General features: G+C 36.1%; 1 protein-coding gene across 1 annotated transcript; it reads right to left on the reverse strand.

The window, feature by feature from the left end:
* Positions 1 to 7,483: 7,483 nt before the first annotated feature.
* Positions 7,484 to 13,919, reverse strand: LOC140888413 (uncharacterized). Its single transcript, XM_073296089.1, has 2 exons — positions 12,986 to 13,919; positions 7,484 to 7,872 (listed from the first exon to the last, which is right to left on the reverse strand). The coding sequence occupies exons 1-2, from the start codon at positions 13,917 to 13,919 to the stop codon at positions 7,484 to 7,486; spliced, it is 1,323 nt and encodes a 440-aa protein (XP_073152190.1).
* Positions 13,920 to 14,625: the final 706 nt, after the last annotated feature.

A 14,625-nucleotide genomic window follows, 5' to 3' on the forward strand; every position in this document is an offset into this window, starting at 1 on the left:
TATCTCGCGCATTTTGTTGTTTATACTGGGATTTTATTCTCACCGAAGGTATTCGGCTATTGCTTTTTTTTGTATGTGTGCATGGCAATAGGTGAGGTAGGAGCTGGTCAGAAGCGACAGGGATAGCTCGAGAGAGAGTCTTAGCATGTGAGGACTCGGGTTTTAGCAGAACAACTTGTATTTTAGCAGAACAACTTGTACTTTGAGTTATTGAAACATGGTAGAATGATACAAGAACTTTGTATGATGTTGTCAAGTACTTGTTAGCCTTCATATTATGTTTGTAAAGAGCAAGTCTTTGATTGTGTAACTTGTCAAAGATTAGATATACATGTTGGGTTGTGTTTTGATGTTATCATCTTCTCTTATTCATGTATGGTGTTGTTAGAAGAGCTGAGGCATCCCAAACTTTTATTTGACAGCAAAAAGTTAGATTTTGAGCAGCCGGACAGAGTGCAGCTCGCTCGAGCGGAGCCCGAGGCTCGCTCGAGCGAGCCAAAGGGTCCTAGACCCGAGCGGCGCTCGCTCGAGCGAGCCACTTTGGTTCAAAAAAAAAATATTTTGTTGATCTTTTTGTGACGTGCTTTTGCGTCTCCAAATGTTAGGTTTTGCGTCGCCAATTGTTCGGTTTTGCAGATTAACTATTTTTAGTTACTAATCGCTCTATAAGATTTAATTAGCAACCCAGGTCCCCACACTTAATGCCAAATTCCTTACCCTTTTTGTGATCCTAACAACATACTAAAATCACTTGTGTTAATCTTTGACGATTAGTCGTCACTCCGCCTAATGCGCAGCTTGGATCTCGGACAGATGAAGAAGCGGATGTTGATGCAGATCCGAAGTCACCCCCACATTGTGAGCCATGTATGTGTTCCGACGTATTAGAATCTCCAAGTTTTCTGTGATCCTAACAACATCCTAAAATAAATTATTGTAATATTTGATCACTAGTCGTCAGTCAGACAAAAAATCATGAAGAAGTGGCTGCAGATTCTACACTGCAATTACGACGAACACCACCTACCGGTATGTTTTAAGTCCTAAATTAAATATGGTTTGGGCCATTTATTTCATCTAGTTGACTTGTTTATTTATTTCTCTATACAGAAGGAATGTCTTCCAATGAGGGAAGAGAAAAAGATCCTCAGTCACCACCTCAGCGTGAACCACGTACGTGTTTGTCATGTTAGAATCCCTTACTTTTTTGTACTCCGAACAACATTCTTAGATCAATTGCATCTTTCGATCCTCAATCTCAAATTCCTTACCCTTTTTGTGATCCTAACAACATACTAAAATCACTTGTTTTAATCTTTGATGATTAGTCGTCACTCCGCCTAATGCGCAGCTTGGATCCCGGACAGATGAAGAAGCGGATGTTGATGCAGATCCGAAGTCACCCCCACATTGTGAGCCATGTATGTGTTCCGACGTATTAGAATCTCCAAGTTTTCTATTATCCTAACAACATCCTAAAATCACTTCTTGTAACATTTGATCACTAGTCGTCAGTCAGGCAAAAAATCATGAAGAAGTGGCTGCAGATTCTACACTGCAATTACGACGAACACCACCTACCGGTATGGTTTAAGTCCTGAATTAAATATGGTTTGGGCCATTTATTTAATCTAGTTGACTTGTTTATTTATTTCTCTATACAGAAGGAATGTCTTCCAATGAGGGAAGATAAAAGGATCCTCAGTCACCATCTCAGCATGAACCACGTACGTGTTCGTCATGTTAGAATCCTTTACTTTTTTGTACTCCGAACAACATTCTTAGATCAATTGCATCTTTCGATCCTCAATCTCAAATTCCTTACCCTTTTTGTGATCCTAACAACATACTAAAATCACTTGTTTTAATCTTTGATGATTAGTCGTCACTCCGCCTAATACGCAGCTTGGAACCCGGACAGATGAAGAAGCGGCTGCAGGTAGTACAATGCAATTTCAATGACCACCACCTACCGGTATGGTTCAAGTCCTTAATTAAATATGGTTTGAGCCATTTATTACATCTAGTTGACTATTTAATTTATTCCAATGTGTTTAAGAATACTGTGTTGAGGATGAGCCGAAGATGATTGTATTCAGTCACCTGACACCCGAGCACAGGAGGAAGGTGCTGAGATCATCTGCCGTTTCAACACCCTTTCACGCACCCATGTATGGCACCAACACCGCACTTCAAGGTCAAGAGTTTGAGAAGCGGTACTTGCTTAGAGTCAGGCGTGATTGGCCCAAGGTTGAGATGGAGATAAGGAAATTGCGGGCCAAACAGAAACATGGGAAATATGATCGAAACTTTTTTCGTATCCTTATGACCCCTGGACAGTGGTTAGAATATGATGTGAGTGCCCCATGTCAATATATTTTGATTCAATTGTCATTACATGCATGTGTATTGTGTTTTATATATACCTTTAACATATTTTTATGATCCAGCATATGGCAGAGTGTATGCGTGGCCTCCTGAGCTTACAGAAGTTGTACCCCGAAATATTAGCTAAGAACGTTTCTTTGATGAACGTTAATTTCGCACAGTTGTTCCAAACAGAGTACTCAAGCATGGACAAGCTAATTGACGTTGAGCAACTCACAAACCACATTACTGGATGTGTAGAAGATTGGGCATTGTCCTCTTGGTGGTCTTCGAGTTTGGTTCTAGCTCCTATCCATCTACCCAACCATTGGGTTACGATGATGGTTTACGTCAAGGAACAACTAATTTACTTTCTGGATTCAGATATAAGTGCGACAACTAGGAGCAACTTCGACAAAGTTGTGAAGGGAGTCATTAGCTTGGTCCCGGAAACTCTGAGATCCCTGGATTTTGAAGGTGCAGAAAGGAGTTGGACGTGCGTTAGTTTGTGTGCATTTCCCCAGTAGAAAAAAAGGTCTTCCATTTACGTTACTTCTCATCAATGTTTTGTACTATAATTTTTAAGTAATATTTGGTCTATAGTGAAAGCTAATTATCTTCTTTAAGTGCAGTGGCGAGTGTGGTTTGTATGCTTTGAGGTCAATTGCTGCTGAGATGAGCAATGGCGATCCATATCAACTGAATGATGATGTCATTGCCGATTTCAGAAAATTTTTGACCATAGCGATTTGGCTCAATGACTGGTCCCTTCCAGCTATTGATGAGATTTGATGTAACACGCGATCTCTGATCACGCGTTCTATAATAACGGGCTTGGCTTGTTGGGCTTAACAACTGTTGAAACACGCGTTCTCTGATCACACGGATGTGATACCCGGAGCAGCGGAAGTTTAAAAATTTTATTTTTCAATATGAAACGATTCCATATCGTGGGTATCAAATCCTAACGATTAAAATTGTTGCAAGTAAAATATATAAATAATTAAATATTTTACCTATTCAAGCAAAGGCTTGATTATGGACTCCAACAGAATTTAATCTGCTCTTCTTGTAAATCCCGGGAACCGATGACTATCACGATCAATCTCCGGAATTAAGTCCATGAACAGAAAACTTAAACCCTCTGATTGATTGCACTAGAGATCAATCAGATGTTTATCGATGAGATTAAACAGATTTGATCTGTCAATTCAGAATGTAATTTTTCACAAAAATCATAGACTGAATTATCTCAAAAAGGAGTAGAGGATTTCGAAAATCCCCTTAGAATATTTAGTGTGTAATTCGAAAATTGCAAGATTAATTGTTACTGATTTTTGAATACTACACATGTATTTATAGATAATTTCTAGACTAGATTAAGTTATAATTGCATTAGGACTCTAACTCCTTAGGGCCCACAATCCATAACTTAAGCCCAACAAGCCAAGCCTGTTATTATAGAAATTAATATAAAATTCATCGTGACTCCGATTGATAAACTGATTTTACCAATGTGCACAGAAACCATTTCTGCATCTTTTGAAGTCAAGATAATTTTTCTGAATCCGAATTCAGTGATTTTCAAGAAATGTCCATCCTTATGTCATTTTAGGAAATTTCACTCCTTTTATTTAAGAAGTCCAACTTCTCTTTCATTAAATTTAACTCTTTAAATTTAATTATCTCAACGGGGTTTAGTAATTCATTACTTGTGTGACCCTCAATGGTTCAGGGATACAGCTAGCCGTGGGCTCACAACTCCTTGTGACTCGAAACAACAATTTCCGACTTGCCCAACGAATCATGGTAAGAGCGTCTAGCAACATCGCCCCATGATTCCCTAGGTATCACTGATAGTGCCTGCAAGAACCAGTAGATTTTGGTTAGCGTACAGTACGGTCCCTTCATCCATATATCCCGATCGAATCAACAACCATTGGTGCATCGAGAGTCGTTAGAGATTCGATAACTATGCATTACATCTTGGAGATCAAATAGTGACATCACATGTGTTACTAGGAAAACCGAGTAACCTAAAACACATCATGTACTCTGGCCAGAGATTCGTCACACTAATATCTTCTTAGATCGCATAGGATATCCACACTCGCAAGTATATGGTGAATCCTTGACAGCAAAGCATCGACTCCTATATGTGTCGTAATTGTACCCAATCCCGACACCTGATGACCCCAATAGAGTCGATAAACGAGTCAAAGTACAGTACTAGCATATAGAGTCTCAATGATGTTTCAAGTAGTAAGGACTAATGGTGTACAACCAAAACCGTGGACTTTATCTACTCAATAAGTGATAACCACTTGGAAAGTCCGAATAGGGTAGTTCGATCATTCATCATATGAATATCCATTTGCATGCTTTGAACATCTCCATGTCCATTACCAATGAAACGTGGTACTTGGCATCACAAATGCTAGTCTCAATCTCGAGCGATCCTTATCCTTATTAGCGGACGGCTCAATTGACTAGGAACTGTTTAGAATATACAGTGACTATAAGATGTGTTTCATAATAGTGATCTCTCTTTATTCACTATCTCATCTTACTTACACTATAGTATATTCAAGGTCTTTATCAAAACATCAATAGTATATCACAATATAACAATATGAAGAAAGACAAAGAAAATGCCATTAATGAATGTAAATTATATTAAACAAAGATTGTTTATACATGGAGTCATAAAAGCCCTTAGCCACAAGTTGGCTAACCGGACACCCACTCTTTCAGATGTCATTGCCGATTTCAAAAAAATTTTGACCATAGCGATTTGGCTCAATGACTGGTCCCTTCCAGCTATTGATGAGATTTGATGTAAGCACAATTAATTTGTTCATGCGAACAATATAAAATTGGCATTGTACGCTATATTTATTTGTAGTAGAAATCAATTTTGTCTATATGAATGAGTTTTAATCAACTGATATATATAATTGTAATCTGGTCGATAGCAAAATAATCGACGACCGATTATTATATGAAGTCGACCGACGTTATTCACAGTCAACCGAAGGCATTCTTTAGTTATTTACTATGTATAATTATAATTGTAAACTAATACGATGAGTACGAATATTATTAGGCGGAAGAGGAATATAAATACTATTATTTTAATCAATTGATATATGTAATTGTAATTTGGTCGATAGCAAAATCATCAACGACCGATTATTATATGGAGTCGACCGACGTTATTCACACTCGACCGAAGGCATTCTTTATTTATTTACTATGTATAATTATAATTGTAAACTAATACGATGAGTACAAATATTATTAGGAGGACGAGGAATATAAATACTATTATTTTAATCAGTTGATATATGTAATTGTAATCTGGTCGATAGCAAAATCAGCAACGACCGATTATTATATGGAGTCGACCGATTGGACCTTCGATCGACCGGATTCCTGTTTTATTTAATATGTATAATTATAATTAAATTTGTACAACTTTTCAAAAAAAATAATAATAATTAAATCTGTACCCGTGAATTTGGCATGGAAATGACCTTGAGGATAGCATAATCAATTTTAAGGTATTCCTTGATATCCCCAACAAGCAACAACACCTTGAGGATGTTTCAGTTTCTCCTGCCATTCCGAGCAAAGTTTTTGGGTACCATGTCTTTCACGAACCATTATCATGCAAAGAGAGTTCTCTATCAATCTGAGTGAAAGATATAATATAGTTCTCTCTCAATCTCAGTGACAGATAACTCTATTTGCATTACCGCTAAACTTTGCTCCGACTGGCAACAAAAAGCTGAAAATTCCGAGGCTTCTGGCATCTGCTTCGTGGTGATCACCTTAAAGAATCATGATCAATCTTGAGGATAGCATAATCAAGTTTAAGGTATTCCTTGATATCCCCAACAGGCAACAACACCTTGAGGATGTTTCATGTTTTTCCTGCCATTCCGATCAAAGTTTTTGGGTACCATGTCTTTCACGAACCATGATCATGCAAAGAGAGTTCTCTATCAATCTGAGTGAAAGATAGAATATAGTTCTCTCTCAATCTGAGTGACAGTTAACTCTATTTGCATTACCGCTAAACTTTGCTCGGAATGGCAAGATGAAGCTGAAAATTCCGAGGCTTCTGGCATAATCTGCTTCGTGGGTGATCACCTTAAAGAACTTGCTCCGTCCATATTTGCTCATATTGTAAACTTAACCTTCGATTTGTTTGTTTCAAAATGATCACAGATGTTGTGCTTTTATAATCAGAAATCAGAAGTCAGGGTAGGTTAAGTGTGAAGAGTCTGGGAACCCGAACAGTCGCGTGACTATTCGATGGATTTGCATAGACATAAAGCACTGTTTATAGACAAACATTGGGGCGGTGAATGTGAATGTTGCATACGTGCGCAACAGTTATCGATCGGTATGAGATAGAGATGCGACAAAATGTTTTGGTTATGAATTGAAATTTATTCACATTCATTGGGTATAGAAAAAATTAGGAAATAATACGTCTGTATATAATTATTATTATTAAATTAATGATTAGTATTATAGTTAATACGTATTGCAATTCTTTATTTTTCTCTTTGAACTTGTAGATTAAGATTTTCTTTTTTTTCCATCATAATTCACAATAAAAATCTAACAGAACAAATACAAAAAAATAATTTATATAATAACAATAATAGATTGTTGATATGAGATTTAATATAAGTACAATATAAAACGTATTTTAGATCGTAATAAATTATTAAACATTGAATACGAATATTATTCGTAGGTCGATAGCAAAATCCGCGACGACCGGTTAATATATGGAGTCGATCGACGTTATTCACATTCGACCGAGGGCATTCTTTATTATTTAATTATTCTCCGTTCGGTAGCAAAATCATCGACGACCGCTTATTATGTGGAGTAAACCTTCATTCACAATCGACGACCGTTTATAATTAAATATAATATATTAATCCTTTTTTTAGGGGGTATAATATTTTGAACTAAGACTGTTGACAATTAGGTTGTATTGTTATTATTATCTTCATTACAGTTTCAAGAATTATCAACGCATGTGTAACGAAAAACTCATTAACGAAACATAATTTTATATAATAAAATGAAATTTTTACAACCCTAATTCTTGAAGTAGTGAATGTTTCCATTCAGCAACCCAAGAGTACAAGTCAGAGTTAGGGTGATCATAGGCGATTTTCATAAAATGATAAGAGTAAAAAATTTTCCTCACATGTTTAGACTCTTTCATTAACATTAAACGGAGAACATTTTCATCTTTGAAAATGTCCATGGAATTCAAAATGCGGAGCTTCCTCTTAAATTTTTCCTCTATGCGATCAAGTCTTCTGGCGTCTGACATTCGCCGAGGAGGTATTGGCGCTTGTCTGTACATCCTCAGCTCCTCAATCTTCGACCACGTAGACATTGTTTTCTCATAGACAAAGTCTTCGTACATCCTCTTCACATGTTGTATGTAGTGGTTGACGTTGGAACCTTCGCCTGCCATTGAAAAGTGAATGCGAGAGAGGAGAAGAAAATAAAGAGAAGAGTGCAAGAGTTTGAGCAGAACGTAATATTACGTAAACACGTAAATGCACTATTTATAGACAATCATTGAAAGTTGCAAATGTGCATTCATCCTTATCGTGAGTATCCGATGCGATGGGACGTTTTGAATGCATGTTCTCAATTAATACGCTATATTAATTGGTTGACGTCTCTTCGGTGAACTAATCGTAAACGTAATTTCGTAAGTACTGTTTACACGCTATTATTATTATCATTATTAGTATCATTATGAAAACAAATGAAAAAAACCCTACTAATGGAAGCCCAGTTACACGCAGGTAAGGTCCGTAAGGACTCTTCTTGTATTACTAACATAACCAACATAGTGGAAAATAGATACTATTTAACATTACAATGCAAGAAAAACAAAATAAATTACTAATGGAAACACGAAATAATACGATATCGGAATGAGAAAAAAAATCTATCAGTACTGATGGAACCCATAATACGTATTTTGAAAATAGATACTATTCTAGGGAGATGTCAAGGAAGAAATACAGATGATGAGAGTTCAGAGCCTCTCAGAGTGCGTGTACCGGCCTTTTTAACGAATTTCGCCTATAAACATTATATATTTATAATAATAACATAATAACATTAAGATAATAAAGGGAACCTCGAATACCGCGAAAGTAAAATAGCGATAAAGAATCGAATCCAGATTTAGTAGCGTGTCTTTTTGGGGATGCACGCTTGAAATTGTCGGGTTTCACCGGACCCGCAATAAGACACCCTAAACCCCAAATAATGCTAAACCCTAAACCCTAAACCCTAAATTGAAAACCCTAAACCCTAAATTCCATGATTATGAAATTTGTTCCATGGAGATTGTATCATATTATTTCAAAGGTTATGATTGTGATTATTCGAATTTATAAACATGATTACCTCCCTATCATAATGTAAGATTGAGATTAGTGCGACATTTGGTAGAAAAGAAAGTATCGTTCTCACCATTGGATTAAGACTGGAATAATCATGTGCGACCAGAACCTATTCAATATAATGTGATACAACATGATTTGACCCATATTAAACACCGAGGATGCCCACGCTACCGTCTCGACCGCTGTCCGACCGAATATAATGATTGGTCGACCGAATATATTTGCTTGTCGACCTATTTACGTTGAGCTTTAAAAAGGCTCTGTTTTGACTCCTATTTCCCCAACATTTGTATGTGCTTAACCATAGTCCTCTGGCCTCTCATATCTAACAAGCATCGGCCTCAAGAATAAAATACCATATGCAATTTATCTGAGATTACGATACAATTCAATAATCAGAGATATGCTAAAATTTTTCTAAAAACTTGAGAGAAAGTATATATATATTTATTTGTCCTGCTTGAGAGAAAGTATATATGTTTTTTTTTTTAATTTTTATGGAAAACCATCATATAAAAATAAATTTGGTTATTCAACTAAACCAATTGGGTTATGATTATGAATAACGTTATTGCTTACGATTATGATTAAGATTACAATATTATGTAATATGTATATGTTATTAACCAGTCGGCGTCTATGTAATAGGTGACTGATCATTATTTGGCTGTCGACTGTTAAAAACTTGATATTTGACATGATCGATTGATATTTATGAGAAGGCCACGTGAAAATCCTGTGAATATTTGTACTCTACTTTGAAATAGCGATAAAGAATCGAATCCAGATTCAGTAGTGTGTCTTTTTGGGGATGCGCGCTTGAAATTGTCGGATTTCACCGGACCCGCAATAAGACACCCTAAACCCCAAATAATGTTAAACCCTAAACCCTAAACCCTAAATTGAAAACCCTAAACCCTAAATTCCATTATTATGAAATTTGTTCCATGGAGATTGTATCATATTATTTCAAAGGTTATGATTGTGATTATTCGAATTTATAAACATGATTACCTCCCTATCATAATGTAAGATTAAGATTAGTGCGACATTTGATAGAGAAGAAAGTATCGTTCTCACCATTGGATTAAGACTGGAATAATCATGTGCGACCAGAACCTATTCAATATAATGTGATACAACATGATTTGACCCATATTAAACACCGAGGATGTCCACGCTACCGTCTCGACCGTTGTCCGACCGAATATAATGATTGATCGACCGAATATATTTGCTTGTCGACCCATTTACGTTGAGCTTTAAATTTCATTTTTTGGGCTATATATTTATTTCATAATTCGACCCATTTCTAAATACTTCAAATTTTTCTTATCATTTTATAAATTTTCCAACCTTCCCAAATCATACATTATCTTCCAAGGATCGCGATGTCCTCAGTTTCTCAAGGGGGAATGATATCCTGTCAATGTGGACTATGAGCAAATTTGAGGGTTTCTTGGACCAGTGATAATCCAGGTCGGAGGTTCCATGGATGTAAAATTGGAGGGTGAAAGTTCTGTTTTAATTTTTTTCACTTTTACGGGATTATATTTATTTCTTATAATTTATTGCTCATTATATTGTTCTAATTTTTTTGGTCCTATACCCTCCCTTACCGTGGCAGAGTGGTGGATGTAATTTCTTCGCATGGGAAGATCCGCCGATGTGTCGTAGGGCGATGACTATAATTCCCGAGTTGAAATGGAAACTGGCCGTGCTCGAAGATTACAAGAAAAAAGCTGAAAAAGATAACCGAAAGTTGAAGTCCTTGTTTGTTGGTTCATGGTTGATTTTCATTTTGTTTACTTTGTGTTATTGAATTGGAATGTTATATTGAATGCTTGATTATCTCGAAGCTGAATAAAAATGTTATTTTTATAATAATTACATTTATAATTTAATTGTAAGGATAAGTACATTGTCAAACATCGATATGCTATTGTCTATTTACTAAATACAAATAATCGAAAACATAGATTACATGACAATGGAAAATAATAATTCAAAATATATATATGGAAAATGAAACACAAAATTGAAGAACTCCAAAAGTCTAAATCACCTTCCAAATCACCTTCTCGTTCACTCCCGGGGAGAGAAGGGTGCTTTCCAAAAATATTGAGGAGAACAACCAATCACTTTCTCATTGTAAAATGTTGAACCAATCACTTTCTGGTTGTAAAATGTTGGATTCACATTTGGCGACAAGAAAGATAGACAAAAGGGAGCTTTCAGGGATATAGATCCAGCAAAGTTTAGGACACCTCTTGTATTCTTCTCATAATAATGGTCACTAACAAATAGCAATAAATACATTTATTTCGGAATTTTATTCGACTAATAATTAATAATAATTATCGGACGTAACTTCATGGCTATTTATATAGCAAAAAAATATATATATGGGATTGGGACCCCAAAAGACTTGACTGTTCGACCATGCTACTCTCAAGACTAATTTCACGGGAATCGGAATCTATCTGTCTTCTTCGGATACACATTCCAAGAAAAAGGAATTTTATTCATTCTCACCCGTGACCCGATATGTGGGAATAATTCAATTCATTCGGCGATTATAAGGGGCTATAATTATTATTTATTACTAGCATAACGCATGTATATAAAATAATATAATAATAATAATAATAATAATAATAATAATAATAATAATAATAATAATATTATTATTATTATTATTATTATTATTATTATTATTATTATTTGAGAAATATATGATAATAATGTAGACTATTTCAAATTTAATTATTTATAATTTTAATGGGTAGGGACAATTTTGGAACAAAAGCTAAAGTGCTCAACCGTATGGATTATGATTATTCACTCACCCACCCAATCTTCTTCTTCTATAAATAAAGATAAAAGGCGTTTAATTTTTCATATTCACCATTATTAAAAAAAATTCCATCTCTTCATCTCCTTCTTCGTTTTCTACCTACTCTTCTACTCTTCTCCTCTCTCGAATACAAAATTACAATAATTAATATTTTATCACTATGATTGTTGTTGATCAACTTATTATGTTGGACATTCCACACCCCGTATGGATTTCTGCCGATGATACCCAACCTGGGTTACAAGTTCCATCCAACTACAATAATACGAGTGGAGTCCTAATTGCAGTCCTACGTATCCTCTGCATTACCTAATAATACAAGAGGAGTCCTAACGTTGCCTGCTACCGCCATGTTCACTTCAAGATGGCAGTTGCATTAGGTTTTTATTCCAAATCGCCTATCTCATCCTGCATGATTTCATGATTTCATGAATCAATGTAAGGCTTTCGAAGACTTGGGCATCAATGTTTTATTTTCGATCGTCGAATAAATCGTTTGAAGGCCGAGATAGGTGGTGAAGAAGAAGTACTGGGATTCGAGTTAAGAAGAATTGTTGCTGCTCCTTGGTAATATCTTTTATTTAGGCAATCAGTTTTTTTACACCTAAACCCTAACGTTTGAAAACAACAAAACAGATTTTCGTAATAACTTTCATTTATGTTTATGTGGAATTTTTGCTAGCAATATTTTTTATTAACAAACTTGTACCATTTTATATTTTTTTTATACCAACCGACACTCCTGGATGAATTAGGCTTCGTTAAAACTCTACACTCAAAGCGGTCGAGTTGTTTATATTAACAGTCGACACCATACATTAATCGGTCGACACGTTTTTCGCGCACAGACTACAAAAATTAAATACGAATAAAATGCAAATAATAATAAATACGAAAAACCCTAACGTTTGAAAACAACAAAACAGATTTCCGTAATAATTTTCATTTATGTTTATGTGGAATTTTAGCTAGCAATATTTTTTATTAACAAACTTGTACCATTTTATATTTTTTATATACCAACCGACTCTCCTGGATGAATTAGGCTTCGTTAGTAACGAATAACGATCGATTGAAAAGAGAAATAAAACTCTACACAAACCGGTCGAGTTGGTAATATTAACAGTCGACACCATACATTAATCGGTCGTTGCATGCTGAATGAGTGACAAAACTAAAAATCAACGTCTTCTGGCATACTCCCCAACTGAAGGTATTCTTTTTAATTTTTTCCGTCCACGTAGGGGAATGACCAGAGGCAGCAGCCCCAATATTTCCTCCTGCACTGTCCATTCACCTGGTACTGGATAGACAGGGTCCGTATATGCTTCTAACCAATAACATGTGGTGTAATAATCTGTACAAAATTCATAAACAGAAATATTTGCGTTGTAGGCAGCAGCAATGGCATGTGAACATGGAATCCTGTCAATGTCGAATTTACGGCATGTGCAAGATTTACTCTGTAAATCAACTAACTCGTTGCTTGTGCTACCGTACACGCAATACTTCCCCTCAGTTGCTTCAATGACTTCATATTTTCTAGAAACGATGAAATTCTCACGAACGATCGATTCTATCGCTGGTGTGAGATGTGTAGTTGATGAAACCGCTTCTTGACGATATTTACTTCTCCAGGTTGATGTGATTCTTTGTAGTGCTTCCAATAATGCAATTATTGGAAGCTCCCTCTCCTCACGCAACCTACCATTTATTGATTCCACTCCATTCGTGGTCATGATGGAGTAACGGTTCCTGGTTTGTTTCGCTCTAGACCACCTTTTGGGAGAAGTGTTATCCTCCAAATATTTAGCAACCTCTAGAAATCTCTCTCTCAATTCTGTATACAAGGAATCAAAATCACTTTCCTTGTATGCTTTTGCCACCCGAATGAATTGCTCGGCAGGTCCCTTTTTTTTGTTGCTCTTGCCTTTGATGTTTTGTGACATGTGCCACATACAAAACACATGATGTGCACGATTGTATAAAGATGCAACTGCATTTATGATGCCCTGGTGTCTATCTGATATTATCGCCAATTTGTCGTCATCCTCTACTATGATTTTCAATCTGCTTAGAAACCAAGACCATGACTCAGAGCTTTCCTTGTCGACAACACCCCATGCAATGGGAAATTGGTGGTGATTTCCGTCCTGTGCGGTTGCTACAAGTAGCACACCATCATACTTTCCTTTCAAGAATGTACCATCAATGCAGACAACTTTTCTCATGAATTTGTATCCCGTAATTCATGCATCATATGCCAAGAACATGTATTTAAATCTTTTTTCTTCATCGACTTCTAAATCCGTGAAACTACCAACATTTACTTTCTCAACCATTTTCAAAAATGATGGCAACTTCCTAAAATTCTCAACAGAATCGCCCATCATGGTGTTAAGGGCCAGTTCTTTACCTCTACGTGCCTTGAAGTATGATACTTAAACTCCCTGATTACGCATCATTGTGATTATTGATTTTGGCACAGGTGTAGTCCTTTGACCACCGAAATTTTCTAGCAACACAGCTGACACTAACCCAGAAGTAGCCTGTTGATTTTTTATACTCATGCGCATCAAGTCACAGGTGTGAATGTTACAATATATTCGAACGTTAAAACATGTTGAGTGTGGATCTTTCTTTGCACCTCGAATCCTCCAAGTACAACTATCAGCAGCACATCGAACATCATACACGGACTTGTTAGATTTCAATATTTTGAATTCAAAAGATGACTTTATTGCAAGTCGGGACAATTCAATCAGAAATTCTGCCTTATTGGAAAATACCTGCCCAATAGAAATGTTGGATCCATCACGGAATGAGTAGGTACCATTGCCACATGACTCAGCTCTATCTACCAACGAAATTCTCTTTCGGATCCGATGTCCATTTAGATACCCTTCCGGCTCGGACTCAGACCGTCTTAATTGTTGC

Source organism: Henckelia pumila, chromosome 3 (assembly GCF_033568475.1).
Source record: "Henckelia pumila isolate YLH828 chromosome 3, ASM3356847v2, whole genome shotgun sequence".
Lineage (NCBI taxonomy): Eukaryota > Viridiplantae > Streptophyta > Magnoliopsida > Lamiales > Gesneriaceae > Henckelia > Henckelia pumila.

Bases quoted from the DNA above. Each gene is read 5' to 3' on its own strand.
- LOC140888413 (XM_073296089.1), bottom strand. From the start codon at position 13,919: ATGAGAAAAGTTGTCTGCATTGATGGTACATTCTTGAAAGGAAAGTAT. The intron at 7,873-12,985 runs GTGAATGGACAG...TTTCAATGGCAG, and splicing joins CCCTGTCTATCCAGTACCAG to GCGAAGGTTCCAACGTCAAC.